Source organism: Desmodus rotundus, chromosome 11 (genome assembly GCF_022682495.2).
Source record: "Desmodus rotundus isolate HL8 chromosome 11, HLdesRot8A.1, whole genome shotgun sequence".
NCBI classification, from domain to species: domain Eukaryota; kingdom Metazoa; phylum Chordata; class Mammalia; order Chiroptera; family Phyllostomidae; genus Desmodus; species Desmodus rotundus.
This window is the reverse complement of record NC_071397.1, coordinates 82,019,606-82,041,966: the sequence shown is the minus strand read 5'-3', so window position 1 is coordinate 82,041,966 and position 22,361 is coordinate 82,019,606. Positions and strand designations below refer to the sequence as shown.

The window sequence follows — 22,361 nt, the reverse complement described above, 5'->3', positions numbered from 1 at the left end:
CAGATCAGCCATAAATCTCTGGAGATGAAGGACGTGATGGATATTCTACCTGGGAGGTCCCCATTTCGAAGCATAGACTAGAGGATGGATTGTAAGAAGGAAGAGGTCAGCAATATATAGTCCAAGTTTGAAGTTCCTGGAGAAATCTAGGCAGGAACTGGGCCTGCTCTACCGCATGGCCATGGAAACGGGGTGGGAACTATCAATTCAAGATGCTACAGGGGCATGTGTCAAAGGATGCAGGTAAAAAGGTGACATGCAAGGTTATCCTCCTGATTTGAGTTTTGCTCATTGGTTTAAGGGTGGCATGAAAATATTCATGAGGGGGACCTGATTTTGGTGCGAAACAGAAAAATCTCTGCTTTAAACATGGACATTTGAAGTACAAGAGGGACACGTAGGAAGAAATGTCTAATGGGCATGAAGGAGAAAAGTAAAGTTCGGGACTCTGGTATTCACCCCATAAAGGAATCGTGATTGAAGCTCTGAGAGTGAGAACTGATAAATAAAAACTGCAAAGGGGCGAGACAACATTTAACGTATAGGAGGTAGAGGAGCCAGCCAAGAAGGTGGGCAGAGAAGCCAGAGAGATAGGAAGTGCATAACTGAGCCAATGCCACACCTGCCACAGGAGAGGGACAAAGAGGTAGAGGATTCGAGGAGTGGAGAGCAGGAGGGAAAAGCCATTGGTATGGTGACCAGGTAGTCACTGACCACCTCCAGAAGAGGAATTGCAGTTGTTGGTTCAAGGGTAGGGCATGGACCAGATTTTAAGTGATTAATAGATGAGCAGTTAATAGATGGAAGGTAAAGATAGCCAACTTAAAAGACGCTCCCTAAAGTTGCCGGTTGAAAGGGAAAAATTTCAAATCCTTGGATAGGCAGGAGGATTTTTGCCTTTTTAGAATTTACATATTAATTTGCATGCAAAAAGTTCACTGGTGTTCCAGGTGCACAGTCCATTGAGTTTCGTCGAAGATGTAGTCAGGTAACCACCACTATCATCATGGTCCAGAAGAGTCTCCCACCCCTCAAAGGTCCTTCACGCTGCCGCTTTGGGCCTGCTCTCTTCCTACCCCTGGCAACCACCGATCTGTTCACCAGCCTTTTGGTTTTGCCTTTCCCAGAATGTCATAAAAAGGTGATCAGCCCTGGCTGGTGTGGCTGATGGTTGGAGCATTGTCCCATACACTGAAAGTTTGCAGGTTCAATCCCTGGTCAGGGCATGTGCATAAGAGAAGTCAGCCAATTGATGTTTCTCTCTCACATCAATCTCTCTCTCTCTCTCTCTCTCTCTCCCTCTCCCTCCCTCTCTCCATCCATCTCACCCCCTCCACTCTCTCTAAAAGCAATGAGAAAATGTCCATGGGTGAGGATTAAAAAAAATGGAACCATACTCTGTAACATTTTGAGTCTGAATTTTTTCACTTAGCACAATACATTTGAGATTCAACGGTGCTGTATCAATCAGTGTTTACTGATGAGTAGTTTGCTGTTGTACTGGAGTACCACAGCTTGTTAATGCATCCACTTGTTGAGGAACATTGAATTATTTCTGGGATTTGGTGATTGTGAATAATGCTGCTGTAAATATTTACAGAGAGGTTTTTCTCATTTATCTAAAGAAATACCTAGGAGTAGAATTTCTGGCTCATACAAGTGTATGTTTTAAAAAAACAACCAAACAGTTCCCAGAGTGGCTGTACAATTCTGCATTCCTGCAAGCAACGGATGTGAGTTCTAGTTACTCTGCATTCCTGCCAACATTTAATGCTGTTAGGTCTTTTTTTTTTTTTTAATTTTTTTTGCTATTTCACCCAGTTCTTTGACCAAGCAATACGAACATGTCAAAGTGAAAGAGTGGCCTTCCGGATGCTGAAGGGCGATGCTCCCTTGAGTTAGGAGAACCTGCGAAGGTAGAGTTGCATCAGAGTGCAGGCGTAATGTGGAGTTTTGATTTGGCTCTAAGATCATCAGCTGCTTTATTCTTCTTTTCCATAGTATTTCTTATTTCCTGTGGAGTCTGAAGTTGTCAGGAACAGAAGTGCCACTGCACAGCACATCAACGCCAGTCCAAGTTCTCTTCTCCCCCTGCAGTCTGTCGTCCAGTCCCTTGAGATACGCGGCTTTCCAGAGTTTGCAAATAACATTTTCTTTTTCAGTTACAAAGCTGGAACTATTGGTCAGATAGCTTGTTTTACGATCCTGAGCATTAACCCCTGGTTGACAGAACTTATACTGTCAAACGGAACACTCAGTACAGCGCTCAGTTTCTGCAGTGACTAGCACGTGCTTCGTGCAAGCCTTGATTAGTCTGTCATGGGGCATTTAACCGCTGAGCAGGGTCCGAGGTTCTACATGATACATGTGTATGGGACTTAGGCTTATTGTTTTCTAGAAAATCCAGTTTTAAATTTTGTCTAGCTCTTCGGCGGGTTGGTGCCTTTGCCTCTTTAATGTCTCAGCTCTTGCAGTGCTCTGAATGACAGCTATTCACAAATTTAAATGGCATTGGATAGTTTCTCTCTGTTCATTAAATACTATTCTCCTTAGTATTTTTTTTTATTTTGAGAAATAGCCAGTTAAGAAAGAATCTATTAAAAATTTTTTATTAGGTGCCACCTTAAATCTTGATTTAAAAAGTAATATGTTTCTCAGAGCAAGAACTCATTGCCTTCAACAGTTCCTCATCCTTGAAGCTCCTACGAAAATAGCTGTGAGAGAATTGTGAGAAAATGCCAGCAACTGGCACACTTGACCAAGTAACCCAGATAAGTGTAGGGATGCAGAACTGAGCACAACGGAAACTGAGAAGACGCATCTGGTACCTGGGAACCGGGCTTTGCAAGTGTTATTAGTAAAATTGTGTATATTTAACGTCAGTGTGTTGAGATTTGGGGTATGTTAAAATTCCTTCGGTGACTTTCCTTTTTGATGCTATGAAAACCTCCTTTTTGGAGTTGGCTTTTTGGTAAAGAGAACCATCCTTTCCTGTGGCATAATTTCTCACACGTAATATTTGTATCCCTGGCACTGTGTTGGAAGTAGCAAAGTTTCTATGCTAGGAAAAGTTGAAATTCCAAGATGGAATTCTAGGAAAAACCCCTACTTTGGGGCCCTCCCTCCCTAACACAAAGGCTGTTCAGGTGGCAGTAACGTGTAGTAGAGTCACTGGCTGCAGCAAAAACACTTGGCCACTTCTCCAGGTTTTTAGCCAGGCTCCTGCTTCTCCGAAGCTCCTGACCTGACTCTCTGGTATGGCAGACACTCCCAACAGGACCTGGCTGCCTGCTTCCTGCATTCCTACTGGATTGGTTTCTATGCGTGGTAGATGCTCTGAATTAACCACGGCCCTGGTGGGTTCATTTAAATATAACTCACTCCTTGGGCATAAGGCGAAGTTGTGGAAATGATTGTTGCACTCCTGTGATAGAGTGTCATTGGTTCTCAATCTCGGCAGTGGGTTAAAAATCACCTGGGGAGTTTTTAAACGTCTGGATGCCCAGGCTGCTCTCTGGGTAATTATCTGAGGATCTCTGGGGGTGGGAGCCAGGTGGCTGTATTTTTTTAAACTCCCCAGGTGTTTCCATTTTGCCATCAAGGTTGAGAACTACTGGGTTGGATCCATTTCCTATTTAGTGCTCTCCCATTTGACCTTCTCAGTAGGTCTAATTTGGAGGTGTCAAGTGTACCTTACTCCTGGAAACCACCTGGACAGTCGGAGCAGCCGCTGCCCTCGATCCAGTGTGTTTATAGAGTCCATATCTTATTTCATTCCCAATAATTTTTGAATGAAATACAGCTGGGAATATGAGTACGCGTGCACCTGAATAGCCAAGTACACGTGCACATGTATTCAGGTGCGTGCTTCTGCATTTTCATGCAGGAGTGTGCAGTTAGGCAAAATGATGGGCAGTTAGCTTTCTTTGTGTCTGCTTTGCTCAGCTGCCACACTGCCTTCCTCACCCTCCTCCCCTTCAAAACAAGGACAGGTCAGCTTCGAGTAAATGAGCTTTTGTAGGAAAATTGTATACTTTTCCCAGAGATTTTCATGGTGACCCATGAGTTCTTATCACCAGCTCCCTGTCTCTGTAACCAGCACTTGTCCCCTTGGCCTGCCTGTAAACGCTTGGCACAAGAATGACCTTCTCCTTGATGTCCTCCCCTTCCGGCACACGGCCTGATCTGACACCAATACCCTTTGGGTTAATCTGCCCTTCACTTTTTTTCTTCTCTTCCTCAGAAATTGCTCTTCTGTGGCTCAGTCCAGTAACTCCTGCTCTTTTCACTTTGCTTTTTTACTCATCAGTATTATTCACTTTTGGGGCTGTGAACCTCACCTCATTCATATCTCTGGCTCTACGTGTCAGAACTTCTAGAGGCACTTCTGAGTTGCATCTGTGAGTGCTTGTGAGGTTCGTGCTGCCATCTGTTGTGATTTGAAGCTCTTTCTGGGAGGGCTCACCTTCGGTAGAAGTGGTTCCCTGTTGTTTTTTTCCTCCCTGGGGCTGGTGTCTGCGTAGCCACAAAATCCAGGACCAACATGAAAAGGCCAGTAGGGGATGCTGAATGGCACTGGTCCCTGAGGAAGAGAAAGAATATCTTTGATTTTTTTCCCCCTCAAGATTATACTGAAACTAAGCATGTGTGAAGCTGTACGGTTGTGAGCTCAAATAAGCTACCCAGCTATTCAGGGACAGTGCTCCACTGTGACTTTGTCCTAGGGCTCTGACTGCCTGGGCTCCTCCACTCACTGCCTCAGGGATTTGGGGCAAGTCGCTTGAGCACTCGTCCTCAGTTTCTCCCTTTTTAAAATAGGGACAGCTGTAATACCTTCACAGGCTCGTTGTGAGGATTAAGCAAGTTAATCATGCATGTAAGGTACGCAGAGCAGGGCCTGACACAGTGTAAGCACAGAGTGGTGTTATAATTACTGTGGCCATGGTTATTAAGAACTGGAGCCGCCTCACTGGGAAAATAGGAACCTACCCTGACAAATTTCTATTTATAATTGTAAACTCTGCGTAATGAGAGAATCAGAAGATAAGGCTGATTCAGACCTAACTGCAGTGGTGAAATCACAGGCCACAGACTTGGCTCAAGTGTAGGAAGCCTCATCCCAGCACATCGGATGGTGCTGTTCACCTGTCAGCATGTACACACTGTTCCAGCAGAAGGTTGTCACAGGCTGGCCTGTGAGATGCTTAGAGCGTGTTGTCACTGAGGTGGACACCCGTGCCAGCCCATCTTGACTGACTTTGCTTTGAGTTCTGTGGTGCTCAAGAGTGCTTTTTATTCCTATACCATAATTCCAAATGGTAAGTTCCTTTCTAAAATATTATTGCTGTAGAAACATGATACTTTAAGTCACAAGGGTGGACTGCCACTCCCTCTAAACCGCAAGGATGGACGTCCCAGGCCTACTTTGAGTTCAAACCAGTCACTGTCACTTCGCCGAGTATGTTTCTCTCCAAAGAAAGTGGAGGAGGCCTTTACAGTTGCACGACTTTCATGGGAAGCAAGCAGTTTGGATTTCTTCGAACCAAGTACATAAATGGAGAGGAAGATGTCAGTGAGCATCTTATTTGTCAGTCACGGATTTCAGAAGGGACTTTCTCAAGCCACAGGGGCTCGATTACAAGGCCTGTGCTGCATGTGCGTGTGTGCTGTCCGCGAGAGACTTTTCTCTCTGAGAAAATAACATCTTGTCCATTTTTTCATTTAGATTTTTACCCTTTACACAATTGAATAACTCAGTACATCTTAAACCCTACCACTTCCTTGGGTGGGTCCTGGGTTTCGATGCTCTGAGTAATGCCAGCAGATTTTCTTTATGTGGGCTGCAGGCACCGTGGTCGTTGCTTAAACAAGTATGCCTTAAGCCATCCTTAACTATGAAAATTATACCATTCTTCAATAAACATTTATTATTAAAAACAAGGCAGTATTATTATATATGAATACCCTTAACACTAGAATAAACCCCCATTTTTCTTTGGCAACAGTGGCTTTGTACTCCCCACCGTCCCTGTGAAGATGCACTTGTTGTGTGTATAAGGGGGGCGTATATCCGTATGCTTTGTAAGTGACTTTGCATAAGACCCAGTATCAGGAACTAAAATAGAAGGAGAGGTGTCTGCAGTAGGAAAAAGCAATGAAATCAATTGAGAAATTGGCAGGGGGGAACTATTTTCAGTCTGGGAGACCTGCGAGAGGGCCTGTGCCTTTGAATAAGAAAGCCCCGTAATCTTACAGTCCAGGGAAACCTCACAGGGAAGAGCACCAGTTTGACATTCCAGACTCAGTCGCTGCTGGCCCAGCTGTACCTAAAGTGGTCAACTTTGAGAGGGTCGTTCCGTTTGTTTACAAACTGATCAGGTCCGACATTGGCCTGCTACTCGCTGAAAAATCGTGGAGGAAAAAACGGTCCGATTTACAAATGCGCAGCACAAATCTAAACGGTATACGTGATTAGAGCCACTTATCATTGTGAAAGCATTGGAGGGCTCAGTAAGGCTCCCGTGAGAGAGCGTGAGCCTTCCTCCTGTACCTCGGAGCACAGGATGCCAGAAGGAGGAGCAGGCTATTCTGAAACTGGTGACTGGTTCGCACCTAGGCCTTCAGCTTCCCTTAAAATATTAAAAGTTATAACACTTTTCAGTGAAAATAATTATTAAAATTAAGATAGTATTATATATGAATACATTTTTTAAAGAGATGTTATTTATTTATTTAGAGATAGGGAAAGGGAGGGGGAAAGAGAGAGAGAGAGAAATACCAATGTACGAGAGACAATTGATCGTTGGCCTCTTGCACACACCCAACTGGGGACCTGGCCCGCAGCCCAGGCCTGTGCCCTGACTGGGAACAGAACTGGCGACCTTTTCACTTGCAGGCCAGTGCTCGATCCACTGAGCCACAGCAGCCAGGGATATATGAATACATTTAACACTAGAATAAACCCAGGTGGGTGGCGTTCAGACACCAATTGTGAAGTGTTCAATGACTTTTTGCTCTATGAATCACATTGTTGTTTTCTCTCATAGACACACCTACAGGAAACATGTTCGTGGGACAATTTGCAATTTATTTCAAACACACATCTTTTGGTGATGTAAGCCTCCCTCTCTTTGTTGGTAAACAAACGACAAGAATAACGTCTTCTTCCAGTGAGCCGGACGAAGCCTGTATCTGGGCTCTAAAGGGACATGGGTGCTGCTTGTTTTAGGGGTTTCAGGACAAGTCTCTTCCTTTGTGCCCACGTGTGTATAGGAACCAGGTAGCACTGGTGGTTGTTGCTGGTGGAAATCAGGCTCTTTCATGTGATTGGAAGAAAAGCATTTCACAGACTCATATGGGAGGTGTGGTCTTGTGGTGAGGCATGTTCAGGTGGAAAGATGTCCCTGTGTCCCGTCTCTGTCAGTCTGCCGTGGAAAAAGTCCAACCACGTCATCAGCAAGGCCAGAACAAAGGCCAGTGTCCAGAGTTTCTGCTTCATATTAAAGCTTAGTCTTTTGGAGTCGACAGGTGGCTGATAAACTGTCTCAGCCCCTATCTTGGTAGCTTAGCTTGTTCCTGGCTGCTCTGGTGGCAGAGTCCCTGTGGCTGCCAGCCACGGGGCTGCTAAGGCCACATGGCTATGGAAAGAGAATGTGCAGACACGTGGGGGGGCGTCACTCAGCAGAGTGGGAGTGGGGTGGGAAAGAGTGGGAGAGCTGCTTTGTTCCCCTGGGATTATATTAGCTTGGGTTTGGATGGACCAAGTGCTTTTTCAAAATAACCAATCCACTTCCCAAGCTTTTGTGGGCTTATGATAGATCCACCCCCAGGAAGATTGACAGGCCTCAATAGTTAAGCACGTCCCCTTGTGCCCCCCAACAATCCATTACCAGAGGGCAGACAGTGCTCCTGGGGAGATTTCTTTTGCTTCTAGGATTAAGTCTCAGCAGCAGTCCCCTGGAGTGTGTGAATGAGTCTGTCAATGGTATAGCCTGGCTAGGCAAGCAGGGTTATGCACCCAGTTAAATTCAATGTCTAATCCCCTTTGCTTCCTTTCTTATTAATAATTAGCTAACTATCTATGCTAACACTATCACCAGAAAAAAAAAACTGAGAGGGAGGAAGGGAGGGAGAGATTTTTATTATGATTTTGATATCTTCACTGCAATATTGCATGTGTCTGGAACAGCCATTTTTTAAAATAATACATCAAAGATTTTAGTGCCTTTAACGGTGGAAGTGTAAAATGGTCCATTTGTGTGGTGGTTTAGAAAGTTTGCAAGAAGGCTCCTTTGTGATTATAATTCTTCTGTTACTTGTTGAAAGTTCACATGAGTTTTAAGGCAGGGGTTTAAACCTGGATGTGAAAGGTGAAAGGGTTTTAGAGATGACGTTTGGGGTACCCTAAGTATGCTCATCAACCTCCTCATCCTTCTGAGAAATTATTTCTTTCTGTATAGTGCCCCCTAAAGTCTCAATGGCCCCAGGTCAGGCAGGAGTGAAGCAAGATGTCTTTATCAAAAACATAGTGGATATCCAGTTCTGGGAAATTAATGCTTCCTATCTTCTTAAAAAGCAGTTGTTGATGGATTAGAAATTTTTTCTTAGCAGTTGCAAATTTCGAAAGTTTCTGGGCTTATTATTTAATCCTACATATATTTGTCTCCTTTCTGTGTAATTTTGTGGCTCTGGGTGTTCCAGTTGGTTGCTGACAATTATAGCGAACATGCTAATCCTTTTCAGTGTGGGCCTTAACTGAATGAAAATCACCAAACCTCAAACTTACTCACTTTGATTATATAATTTGGCATTTCTATTCGGCACTTCTTTCCTCCAGGTTGATTTCAGAACTATGCTGGAGAATTGTATGTGATTTTTTTTGGTCAGTGTTGGCTTTAGTTGACAAGTAAACTAATACGTATGTAAAGCTGTGTACCTCACGCATTAATACACACGTTATTTTCTCATGAAGAACGTGTCTTATTCCACCCCCACCCCCATCCATGTATCTACATACTTTAGTTTCTTCTAACTGAGTGGGGTTATTCCGTGACAACAAGGAAGGGCTTTTATTATTTTTTTACCTCCTCATATCTGTACTTTCTATATCATTTAATGTTGAGACAACTAGACTGCTCAGTTTTTATCATGACAAAAAGGATTTATTTGATAATGCTTTGAAGCTGACCTATAGTGGATTCTCAATTAGAGATCATTAGTGAAAACAAAGGGAAATTTACTAGGTCCATTCTGCTATGTCCTGAGCTCAGTTTAGGAACATTATTTTAATAGAGCATTGCAATATTGGGCTGTGGTTTGAGTAAATCGTATTTGGGGAGGAATATAATCGCTGACACGTAGACCTCAGGTTTTTGAGTGGCGCGCTTTTATTCGCAGTGTGTCGATTTCAGCGCGGGAGTGGGGTGTCTTCACCTCTTAGAATCCCTGGCTGTGATGGTTAATTGTATGTCAACTTGGCTAGGCCACAGTGTCAGTTTTTCAGTCAAACACTAGTGTAGATGTTGCTGTGAAGGTATTTTGCAGATGAGATTAACATTTCCAGGCGGTTGGCTTTAAGTACAGGAAATCACCCTTGGCCTTCAGAGCAAAAACTGAGGTTTCCTGTAAAAGGAGTGTTCAGCCTGCTGGCCTTCCCTTCAAATTTTGGACTCACCCGCCTCCACAGTTGCAACAGCCATTATCCCTTAATATAAATCTCTTCATGTGTGTGTGTATATATATGATATGTATATGTATAATGTACATATTATATTCTCCAGAGAAACAGAACCAAAAAAAAAAAACCTATCGGAGAACCTTGTCTAAAACATTGCCGTTCAGAAAAAAAATCAAGGGTTTGCCCCCACAATCATGCAAAAACATTTTCATTATGTTTTAGGAGGTAAGATGTTAATTTAATCTAATTTTAAGGTAGAAACAGAGGATATGAGACCTTTCTAAACTGAAAAAAAAAATTTATTGATGTCAGTTTAATTTCAGGGAGTTTTAGGAGAAGAAAAACTGCAGAGAACAGCAAAGGAGCAAAGGACAGGACGTGGGGAAGTCTCAGTGCGCTCTAACACACCGTGTTCTCTGCTTGTCCAGCCCTTCACTGGCCTGAAGACTTCGGGCTACCACTCTCCCTAACATGCCCACAAAGTGATAAACCCAGTTGGTTTACTATTCTTAATACTGCTTTTCACACACAAACCTTTAGATGTCATCTCTCAAGTAACAGAGACACAGTGATGCATCCATAAAACAGTGGTGCCATTGCAGGAAAACCTGGATCTTCTTCATCTTTATCTCGCCTTCCCTAGAGTTTTTCACATAGTCGGTTTCCATTACCGTGCAGGTAGGCACAGGTGTCAGAGTGGGGCTCTCTTCTGACAGAATACCAGTGAGGCTGCTTTTGTTAGTTCTTTAGCTTTAAGGCTAAAACCTCTGGGGGGCATCAGTAGAATGAGTAAAACAATACAACAGAGCTGCCTTCCACAGAAGCCCTGCGAGGCCTGAGAGAGTGCGGAGGGACCGTGAGAGCAGCGGGAGGGGCTGTCTGAATCTCTCTGGGGCTTTTTTCTCTCTGCCTCACTGTTTTTTCCTGGATATGTAGCTCGAGTTTCCATTTTCATCAGGTCATAGAATCACAGGACCAGAAGAAACTAGAGATCCCAAAATCCAACCTGTATATGGTGCGTTCATCTGACACATCACCCCAGATCCGTGCGTGTGCCCAGCCGTCTTCAGGGGTGGGAAGCACAGCCTGTTACATCCTGGTAGCTTCCAGTCATCAGTCCCGGGTCTGTCTCCAGATCTGCACGAAAGTAGAAATCCTTCCATACATTAACCATTGATTCAGGGTTTTTTTTTTCCTTCATAGTCTTGTTTTGTTTTCTCCAGAGGAAAATTCTCTCCTTTCCAATGATCTTCCTGTGTTATGGCCTAGATAGAATCTTGGTACGTCCTAAGTTGCTCAGTCTGAATGTGTTCTAATTTATCATCCATTTGAAATATCCAGCTCAGACGACGTGATCTGAGGACCAGAAACTACAGAAGGCCTGTTCCCCTTTCTGGATCTCTGCTGATACCGCCCATGGTATTGTCAGGGTCTTTACTGCCTCGTCACACTGACGCAGTTTAGTGAGCTTGCTGTCCAAGGACCCTCCTTTCTTGTGGCTGCTGAAGGTTGAGTGCATCTTCATGTTGTGCCTGTGCAATTGTACTTTTTTAATATAAGAAGAGGTGTCCGTATGTATCCCCACTAAATTAATCTTTGTAGCTACAGGCCATTATTTCAATCTGTTGAGATCATTTTGGACCTGATGCTGACCATCTCCCAGCCTTGTTCAATCTACAGATATAAGGCCCTTGTTCTCATCTGAATCTGTAATGAGGACATTAACCACCTGTCCTTTCCTTCGCCCATTTCTCTGGCTTTTACCTGGACTGTTGCAGGAATTTGGAATCCATGATCACCCCTGACATACTGCCAGGCGGAGCCTGTTAAAAACAAACGTGAGTGGTTCTTGTCCTCTTGCCTTTGCCATCTATCATCCCCTTGGCCACCTGGACAAAGCAGTTATGTACTGGCTTTTCTTTCTCAAGTCTCACTCCTTCTCCCTTCCAACCCATCCTCTGCCAGCTGCCAGACTGGATCACACATTTAGTCATCCGCACCCCCGAAGGGCTCCCCTTGCTTTGTGTAGTAGGAGGACAGTATATGGTTTGGCTGCTGCCTCCCCTCTGATGTCACCCCAAAGCACCTCATTTTGCATCTTTGACATGATTTTATGACTCCTAAAGCAAGACAAGGAACCATTGTTTCTTAGGGTTTGTGTGGGGTTTTTTTTTAGTCTTTCTAATGGTGTGGCTCAAAAATAAAATTAAATGCATAACTGCTCACAGACCAAAGATCAATTAGGTAACTTTTAGAAACACAGTCCTGGATATCTGTCTGATTATTCTGTTGAACTCAGCAATTAATTTTTTTTGCCTCATTTTGAATATATACAATTGGATTTATTACCCAATAAGAGTGTTACTATTAGAGGAGAGGACCCAGGAGACACATAACGACCTTTGTCAGTTCAGAAGTTCATGTTACTTGTATTAATCCAGTATTATCGATGAAAATAATGAACAGGAGGGCCTACAGGCATTCTAATGTATGTTATTGGGCTAAAGTTTAATGTGGTGTTTTTACATTTTGCAACTTAGCTACTGATACCTAGTGTTTAGGAAAGGGTTTTAAAGAAGCCTTGGTTAGTATCCACACCTTGCATGCAGATGAATTCGTCCCCAGTTTAAAATATGTTCGTGGTGGAGCAGACGTGGGAAAATGGACTCCGCTGGCACTGCAAAGGGCGTGCCACGCAGCAGAGATTTATGGAAATGTTATAAAAGGCACGGCAGGGACCTGGTGCTTCTTTGCTGATGGCATGTCACCATTACAGTAGTATTTACTGTTTTTCTTATATGCCTGTTAATAAAAGGTGGTAAAATGAAGATCAAAGCAAACCTGCCTTTTTATTTTCCTTTCAAAAGGGCAGTCTTTCTTTGTGCAGTATTTCTTTGTCCAGCAGCCCACTGGAGGCTCTGCATAATACTTTAAGATGGCAGAACGTGGTGCTTTTATTGACACAGAAGCCGTCAGGAAGTGGCACCATTCTGGGACACCCTTCAACTTCGAGAATGGGGACAACAGCCAGCCATCTGGGACCCTTTTTGTTCTCCAGGGGTTGGTTGATTCCATGTCAGCCTGCCCTGGCTTTGTCATTTTCAAACCATATTAGGGTTTATTTTTTATTAAGTTGCATTAAAATGTGGATTTCAAAAACTCCTTCTAGAAGTAAATGGCAGCTTACCTCAGGGAGGTACATTAAATATTTAAAAGATTGCTGGCGTCCAGTCATTTTGAAGACTTAATCATCTCTAATGGAGAAATGTGGAAAAGCATTTTGGCATTTCTGGGCCCCCCTGACAAGTAATTAACTTATATGTATCTGGAATTGTAATTTACATCGCCTGGCCATTCAGTGCAGCAGAAATAATTTCTATTTCCAACTGTAGTCCTCAGTTAGTACAAATCGGCTCTTTCTCATTTCAGTAATGTTTTCGTAAAGCTCACTAGGGCTTTTGGAAGGGAAAATCTAGGTATGCTTCTCACGGGTTAAGCAGATTTCTCTGTGCAAGAGGATCTTGGATTCACTCAAGGGCTATGCTATTTTCCAATTTTATCATCACAACATGAGAGCTTAGGAAGTGTAAATTGTGGACAGAAGCCTGAAGGTGCATGCGTGTGCACATGTGTGTGCCCATGTGTGTAGTCATTTTCGTAGCATTGTGCCCGCAAGGCCCCTGTCATGAGCTGACTTCCCCTGCAGATCAGCAAGTGTGGCCCTGGTCCATGTTCACCCACCTCAAGGGGTTGGAGCTGGGCCAGAGATACGGGGTAGACAGGCAGGCGTAAATTCATTGTGTGCCAAGGGAGTGAGTGGGGCTGGGGCTGGGGCTGGGGCTGGGAGCGGCAGGGCGAGGTGGGAACAGCAGCTGTTCAAGGGCCTGTCGGCCCGTTTCATTCATAGTGGTGAAAAGGAGTACCATTTTCACCTATGACTGCGGGTACATTTTGTGATTACACTGCAAACACTCTTTTCTCTGGGTAAAGCCCACCTAAGTTGTAACTTCTGTCCTTCTGCACTAGGCAGTGTCTCATTTCACACAAGTTTGTGCAATGTCTCTATTAATACATTATTTATTATTTTCACAATGTAAACAAAACAGTTGCAAAACCTAATTGGCTCTGGGAAGTCTACACACAGCAGTCCGCATGGGGACTGAATTAAGTCCCCATGTATCTGCAGGTGACATGCAGGGGCAGTTGTACCGCATTGAGCTGAAAATGCTGTGAGGTTGGGGAAGAGCCGAAGGTTACGAGTAGTATTTCTTTTACTTCTGGGGGTGTTTAAATTTAAGACCGCGCTGTCCCCCTTTCCATACCTGCTTTTGTTCGGGGTCAGAGTATAAAAGGAGGAAGACTGTGTAAGCCCCTGCCCCTACAGGGGTCACGCCACTATATTCCTGGAATTAAATAACAGTTAACCCCTATAACCATTGAAGACGGGGTTTGAGCATTTATGAAACTCATCTCTGATGTATTTATGTGTCATAAATAAAGTGCAAAGTGTGTACTTCACGGGCAGGGGGAGAAGTCCTCCATTTATTATGACTATTTGATCTTGGACGTTTGCTTCCCGGTGACTGGCCGCAGCTGTGGCTGGGACTCACCTCGTGGGTGCTGGAGCCAGAAGTTACAGGGCTGCAGGATGGGAGCGACTTGGCTTCCGGGAAGATGGGCCTGGGGTTAGTCTTGACTCAGTGACTTAGTTAGTTGTGTGACTTTAACCTCTTCAAGCCTCAGTTTCCTGATTGTAACTGACAAAGGTAACACATCTAATGTACCTAATACAGCATCTGAAATAAAGTTGAACACATTCCCAGGTGATGGGCCATTATTATCTTCCTTAACTTGACCCCACAATGCCTCATGGGCTGTATGATGGTAGTGACTTTTGAGTCAAGATTGAACCCAGGTCCATCTTCCAAAACGTAATTGTGACTCTACATACACACATATGTGTACATACATATGTGTGTATATTTTGCTAGTGTGAATCCTCGCCTGATTCTCTGGAAGTAAATAGGAGAAAGAACTAAAGTCATTTGAAAATATTTTCATTTCACAAATATGTTATGTGTATAATATTGGCCTCTGTTTATTGCTCATCTGATTAAAGAAAAATAGTGAATCAAAAAACCATCTTTAACTCAGAAAAAGGGTGAGTTAACCAAACAGAGAATTATGGAAGTACGTTAACCAACTGGTCACCACTGCTTATTTCTTAAACAACAAGATCTGGAACATTTGAGGCACGGAGCCTCCCTTTCCTTCCCTCTCCGCATCTTGCCTTTTCTGTAGAAGCTGGAGAGTGGCATCTAGGATTCTAAACTGTGTGGGCCAAATATTTGTCCTCAGGAGAAGCCCTGGACTAGGAAGAAGGAGATCTAAATCTCCACTGTAGACCTGCTGCCAACTAACGTCGACCGAGGCAAGGAATTTTGCTTCTTGGGCCTCTGTTTCCTTACATGCAAAATGATACCAATTTGAAAGCTTTCTCACACCCATTCAGCTCTAAAACTCCATTCTATTTTACTGCAGATCTCTATCTCAGGCATTAACGTGACTTTAAATGAACTCCATGTCTGAAATGTCCCGCATTTCTCCAGATCTAAACACGTGTTAATTTAATTAAATGCCCAGCCTTTAGAGGAAATTTTTTCTTCTTTTAAGTATGTATTTGCTAACCATTTAGTACATTGGCAGCATTGGGCTTGGCAATATGAGTACTAGATAAAAAATAGAGGTGTTCCTAGAAGGAGCTGATAGCTGAACTGGGAACACCTTGAAAATAAGTACAGAGCGAAAATGGACTCATTGCAACAAATGTGTTATAAACTATCATAAAAGCAGCTGATATTTATTAAGTACTTCTTACAGCTAGCGCTATACTCATTTGATCCTCACTACTAATCCGATAAGGTAAATGGCGGCATCACCCCAATATTACAGAGAAAACAAGAGACTCCAAGAGGAAAGTGAATTGTTCACAGTTACTCTTTCAAGCAAAGGATTTAGAGAGGACATTTTACTTGCCCCCAGAGTCCTGAAGTAAGAGGGTGGTTTGGGGGTTGGGAGGATTGCTTTAGACTTTCTAAGCAGACTTGAATTTGATTAAAAGGCAAAAGAAAAAAAGGGCAACAAAAGTTATTTTCTGAATTTGTCAGTTGGAATCTTCTCATGCCATTTATTGTCAATTGAATTTTTTTCATACACAGTGTAAATTTTAGGCGGCCTAGAAATGAAGAGTTTTAAAGTGAAACAGCTTTTATTTCAGAAGAAAACAATAATCACATGATTGTGTGCTTTGGAGAAAACAGTCCAAAAAAAGGGCTTGAATTGGGTCAAGTGTTGAGAATGGCTCAGCACTGCTGGTAGTGACTTCCCCTAAGCAGCGGGGCCTGGGGGTGTCTGCTGGATACAGCCCTTTCCTCCCTTGGGAGAATGGCAGTGTTTCATTGGTGCCTGCTTGCCTCATAGAAGCGGCAGTCTAACTTATGATCTCTGAGAGCAGGCACAGTTCTCCCCCTTTCTGCCTTCACTGGGGCTGGGGGTGTCTCAGGTGCATGGCTGTGCTCACCCTCGGGACAGGTGTGACCAGACCTGTGTTTATGGACTCTGGGATTGTAAGAATGTCGGGAAAGTTGGGATGTGTCACTGAGTATACAGTGGGCTCTGGGGATACCAGCATGCCTTCCTTCATCCAGGGACTTGCAAATATTGTTAGCACAGAAAATCTGGCCCCTAGATGAAGAAAAAGCCTTCTTGCCCTGAGCCCCTTTCTCCCTCCTGGGGAGTCTGCTGCTGCTTGTGCAAACAAAACTACGTTTCTCCTCCCATCCTGCTGCTCCCACTGCCAAGGGGAAGAGGGAGCTGCCCAGCAGACCGGCTGCCTCTCCTCACGCGGTCACTCCTCTGCTGGTGAGTTCCTCGGAGCAGCATCCAGGCAGCCGCTGCTTCTCGGCAGAAACCGGGGACATGGAGCCTCCCCTAGCCCTCCTTGATTAGGATATGTCAGGGTTGTCAGGGCAACTGTTAATGGCAGCGGATCATATTTTCCCCTCTGTGCTGTGTGCTGAGTATTTTGCTGTGCGGTAGCAGGAAGAGGATTGGGGGAAAGTGCTGCAGCAGGAGGGAGAAGCTGGGATCTGATTGAACAGGTTAGGCAGTGGAGGAGCCACCTGAACCTGCGTGTCCTTCATAGGGCTTTCCTGCAAGGTGTGTGTGTGTGTGTGTGTGTGTGTGTATGAGAAAGAGAGCGAGAGAGCTAGAGCCTGCACATGTGTCTGTGGGGAGTAAGTGGGAGGGGGCTTCTTGGGGAGAGGGTTGCTGCTAGGTGAGGGGGACGGCAGGGCCTCAGTTGCCAAGTGGCTGGTAGTATCTGTCAGCTGTCTGCACACTGTTTACCCATAGGGGATCTATTACAAGTGCTCAAATGAACCGGCAGCTTAGAAACTAGCGGCTTCCTGGGAGCTGCAATTACATAAGCATATATATTTAATATAATAATAATTAAAAACAAGTAGCAGCGGTATGCCTGGATCAGCTACAGCTCTCCGACCAGAGAGACTGAAGAAGACCAATGCAAGGCCAATTCCCCTTGGTTTATTCACCATTAATGAGGAAGATGAACAGCAAAAGAATGGAAATTCCAGAAGACCGAAAGGTATGCATTAGCTCTACCCTTTGGTCAGAGCCAGCCCATTTTCCCACGCCGCTTATAGCCCAGTTTACAAACTGTGCTCGCGGTGCCTGCTGCGTGGAGTGCTTGCGACCTCCTGGCACCGTTTGATGGTGGTGTTTACACACTCCGGGGCTGTGTGTGCGTGAACGCGGAAGAGGTTTTGCAGATTTGGTAGCTTTCAGGCCAGCTGCGTTTCTGACCTGAGCTACTTTCTTGGCCTAGAGAGCTTTAATTTTCACACACTCACTTAAACAGCTGCCAAGGACTCGGTCCTCTGCAGGAGGAGAGGACGTGAGTCATCAAGGTTTAAATGAACCTCTCCCCACCTTCCTTAGGTACATCAGGTGATTTCTGTTTAATGAGGTGAGTTTCTCCTTGCAAGGGGTGAGTTAGGTAAAGTGGCCAAAGACTGCATGCAGCCTTTCCCTGGGCAGAGGGTCAAGATGTTACTCCTTTTCCGCTCTGAAATGCAGAGAGCGTGGAGAGGAGGAAAACAAACCATGAGTATGAATGTAAAGGGCAAAGCTGGGGAACAGGGCAGGGACCACGAGGTTTTATCACTTCTGATAACTCTGCCACTGAACATCACAGAGAGGCTAAAATGTGCTGGGTCCAGAAAGCAGAGGTCTGCTTCTTGGGCTGTTCGTTCATACTGATGAGTTAGAGCAGCAGCTTGCCTGGCTTCTCCAGTCCCCGGGTACTGCATCATCTTCAGCATGGTCTCATACCCACCCAGGCTGTGAACCACCCAGGCAGTAATTGTTAGAGACAGCAGCATCGTGCATTTTTGAAGAAGGGCTCAAAGGCTTGCATTTTAAGTTTCCCAGTATCCCAATGCTTGCAACCCCCTTCCCAGAACATATATAAGCTGTTCTCTTGAGTTTATAGATTATGTTTTGTTGTTTCCATGTATTGATTAAATTTGAGCTTGCATTCAAATTGTTCTGTCACTTAGATACCAAATTTCTCTCTGTGTGGAACAGAGCGGCAGTGTGGCAGAGGAGCAAGCAAACATTTAACCAGTGATAGAGTGTTTGAATAGAATCCAGTGTCTGAGAGCCAGTGGACTACTGGCTTTCTTTTTCCTGGTTCTTGACAGAATCTTAGTTTGCTTTTATTAAATATAATTGAAACTGTGTACTTTAAATCCAAAAGTATATTTTGGCATCCTTTTATTAAAGAATGTATACTGGGGAGTTTTCATACGTAGAACCCTAGTGCTGCAGTTGAGTTTTGCTTTCCCATCAGACATAGATAGCTTCCATCTGAGGACCAAATGACCTCAGGATTCTAACGATACTGTGAGTGGGAGGTGACCTAACTGATTCTTGCACTTGCACATGAACCACAGGGTGCCCTTGGTGAAAATGCACTACTTTAAATTGTTAGTAGCAAATCATTTGGCCTCTTGGCCATAGGAGTGTTCACGTTCAAGTCCAGTTCGGTTCACCAGTAGAACAATGATGGGAACATTCTGTGCAGGCACTGCTCCCTGTGGAAACCACTAGCTGCTGTGTCTAGGAGCATCTGAGATACGGCTACTACAGCTGACAAAGGAATTTAAAGACTTTAATTAACTTTAGTGGATTTAAACTTTAATAGCCATATGTGGCTAGTGGCTACCTTATTGGACAACACAGGTCTAGCCTATAGAGCTGTGGCCTCCTGAATTTGCATCCCTTCTGTTATGTCCATCCTTAATTGCTTCCTGGAGCCAGATACAGTGGAGTCCTGAAATGAATGTGCTTGTTAGGAAGGGCCCCATAGAGCGAGTGGCCCCTTCCCTGCCAGGGAGCACAGTAACCTGGATCGAGAGACGTTTTCCTTCCCTTCCTCCTTTCCTTCCTTTCTTCCGTTCTTCCTTTGAGACAATTTCATTTTCTTTCCTACTTAAATGTTATCGCCTGCTTTCAATATTATTCTTACCAGTCACTAGTTGCCTATACCATCTTTTACAACTTGTAATATACTTCTTTTTTCTAACTTATTATTTCCAAAGCATCATAACTAGATGATATACAGGTTGTCTTTCATGTGTAACTGTTAAGAAACTTCGTTCTCTACCCACTCTGCGGTCTAGTCAGCCAACCACATCCAAACCTGGTTTTTACGCTGAGTATGTATGTTTGTTCTGTCATTACCAGGAGTAAAGGTGCTTGCTATCTAAATTCAGTAAGGTAATGCTGAGTCCAGGATTACCTGAGTTAACAACAAGTACACTGTTTAGGGGCCCTACTGTTGGGTAGCCATCATAATGAACTCCGTAGGAATGAGCGTGCCCATTACCATCTGAACTTCCAGTAATGGCTTTAAAATTACCTGGCAGAGTGAGACAGTAGTTTGGTTAGCTGGTAGATGGATCAATTATTGAAGGAGAGATTTCTTTCCCGTGTAATCAATAGAAGTGTGAATGTTTTATGTGCCTTGCCATTATCGACTGTGACATTTAGATAGAAATTGAGAGTTGGGCTTCTGCTGTTGATCTTGTGTCTCAGAACCCAAGGCTCAGAGTACTGCTGACTTAGGAATGGCTTAGGAGAGGCTGTCTGCAGACCGCAGTGCCTAAATACCCTCGGATACATTCCAAGACAAACCTGGAGGTTCGTAGGGAGAATTTTGCTGAATACAGTGTGATTATTAAGTAACGACATTTTCTCCCTAAACCAACATTTGTTAAACGCTCGCTCTGTGCTGATTACTCTGCTGGGACGTCATGAGAGTGATGCAGAGGTCACTGACGTGGCTTCTGCTCTCAGAAGTGCTTAACTGTCTAGTGGAGGAAGACAAGTAAGTCTGTGCAAACGATGTGAGAATATAAGTGAAATCAGGGGCAGGGCTGACAGTGCAACAACGTTACCTGTGCACACACCCTAGACTGTAAGCTTCTCAAGGGCCAGGACCGCTCCTCTTTCTAAGGACCTTGCAGAGTGCATGGGGCATTACCGAATGTAGGTAACTTAACATGCAAATACAATTTTCACAGGCTCTGAAGGTCTTTCTTACACAGGGATTCTAAGGAATGTTGACAGTGTTAGATTTGTCCTTTCAAGGTCACTACTTTGAAAGAGACAGTACTGTTTGGAGGTGTCTGATACGTTAGTCCTATTACTCTCGGCCACGCTGCGTTCATCTGATAGTGTATCAGGGAATCTACTATGTTTTGTTGTTTTCCATCATGCTGTGCATCATTTTCTTTTGGTGGAAAAATGAAGGTACCTGTTTACAAGGTGTTATTAATTGACTACTTTATGACTATCTAGGATAATGCCTTTTGTCCTTTTTACTAGCTACTTGCCAGTTACATTGTAAAGGAATAAGCTTCCTCCTTGAAATCAAGACACATTACTGCTGAGAAACTGTGTTCTCCTTCTCCCCACCCCTCCCTTTTGGTTAAAATGTGTATTTACAGAGCCTGCAGTGGCTTCTATTCTTTTGGCTTGTCTGCTGCAACGGTAGAATTTCTGCCAGTTAAAGTGTCCAAATGAAATATAATCTACTGTTTACCATTTATATTGCCATTGGATAGGTGACGATCCAGCAACTGACGTGTCCTCCTTGTAAATCATGAGACCTTTCTTTTCAAAGAGGATGAATGTTATGTCGAGAAGTGTGAATGCTACTCTAGAGTCGTTGCCACACATTTCCTTGTTTCTTTTTCTCTTTCGCATTGTGAGACTTGGACCATAGTCTGTTCCCTGTGCCCTTATTTTTGCCGTTTCGGGATGAGGCAAAAGGTTTTAGCAGTAGGATTTTACAGCGAATGAGGCAAAAGTATCATTTAGAAGAACAATAATATCCAAGATCCCTATTATGAGGAGGAAATCTTAAAGACAAATTGGTGCAATCTCGTATTTGCTAAAGAGACCCTATATATAATGTTTTATTCATCTATATATTCATTTATGTAAAGCTAATAAGAATAGGGGATGTCAGGAACATGGATCATAATATCTAATGTATGGCTTGTACTCAGTAGATTGTCTATAAACATCTATTGCATGAGTATAACCGTCTCCCAGGCATCTGTGTTGTAGAAGTAGAAGTTACCATATGTATCACTGTGGACAAGGGGAACATGACTTAACTTCTACATGAATAAAGTTTTTGTATAGTTAGGTACTATGTATAGGGTAGGCCAAGAAGTCCGTTATGTTTTATCTGTAAAATAAAAGACACATTTTTCATTTTCACCAATAAACTTTATTGATTTGGATATTTTGAGTATGTCAGTTATATCCCACTATTGGCTTCTAGTGGATAGAGCCAGAGGTGCTGCTAAACATCTTCCCATGCATAAGACAGCCCCACGGCAAAGGATTATTTGGTCAAAATGTAAATAGTACCAAGAAACTTCACAAACCACTTTTGACACATTTGATCAGTCACAGCACCTTCTCCATACTGGGTGCAAATCTTTTTTTGTTTCAGTTGCATTTTTACTTTCTTGAAATACTAAGCATAGTACACCGCAAGTGTTGCATATTTTCTTCCATCTTCAGTGGCTGCACAAAAATTCACCAATTTTGATTAAGTTTTTTAAAATGCATGCTGATACAACAACTGGTAGAGTACAATCTAACAAAATTGTTTTGAATGAAGTTAAAGACAACTAAACACTACTAGAGAGATCGAATGGAAACAGTTATGGACTTTGTGGCCGACCCAATATAATGGAATTTGCTTACTATGTACAACTAAAAGACTTAAACATCGTGTGCCTGTTTTAAGAGCTGTAATTGATGGGGCTAACAGAGCTGACTGTTCCAACCATAGGACACAGACACAAGTGTTTGGTGAGAGTCTCCCAGCCGATAGAGCTTAGGTGTTATTTTTGGAAGGTTAAATTGAGTATCCATTTCCACTAACATCAGCATGTGTCCAGGAGCAACTTTAAATTTAATTCATTGATCTCACCTATTTAATCAACAAAAAAAAAACAAGTGAGCAAAATAGAACCAGAGACATGGAAATAAAGAACAAACTGACAGTGACCAGAGGGGA

General features: G+C 43.6%; 1 protein-coding gene across 6 annotated transcripts in view; it reads left to right on the top strand.

The window, feature by feature from the left end:
* Nucleotides 1-22,361, top strand: part of MAP7 (microtubule associated protein 7) — a 149,765-nt gene that overhangs the window by 4,841 nt on the left and 122,563 nt on the right. For 2 of the 6 annotated variants that reach the window (XM_053914079.1, XM_053914078.1), the window contains exon 1: nt 17,203-17,342. The exons of 1 other annotated variant lie outside the window; for it this stretch is intronic. In XM_053914079.1, the coding sequence (XP_053770054.1) occupies nt 17,210-17,342 (133 nt within the window). In that variant the 5' untranslated portion in view covers nt 17,203-17,209. Of the gene's footprint in view, nt 1-16,463; nt 16,837-16,978; nt 17,343-22,361 lie in introns of those variants that run through there. 3 more of the 6 variants (XM_053914077.1, XM_053914081.1, XM_053914080.1) reach the window with 3 other exon arrangements.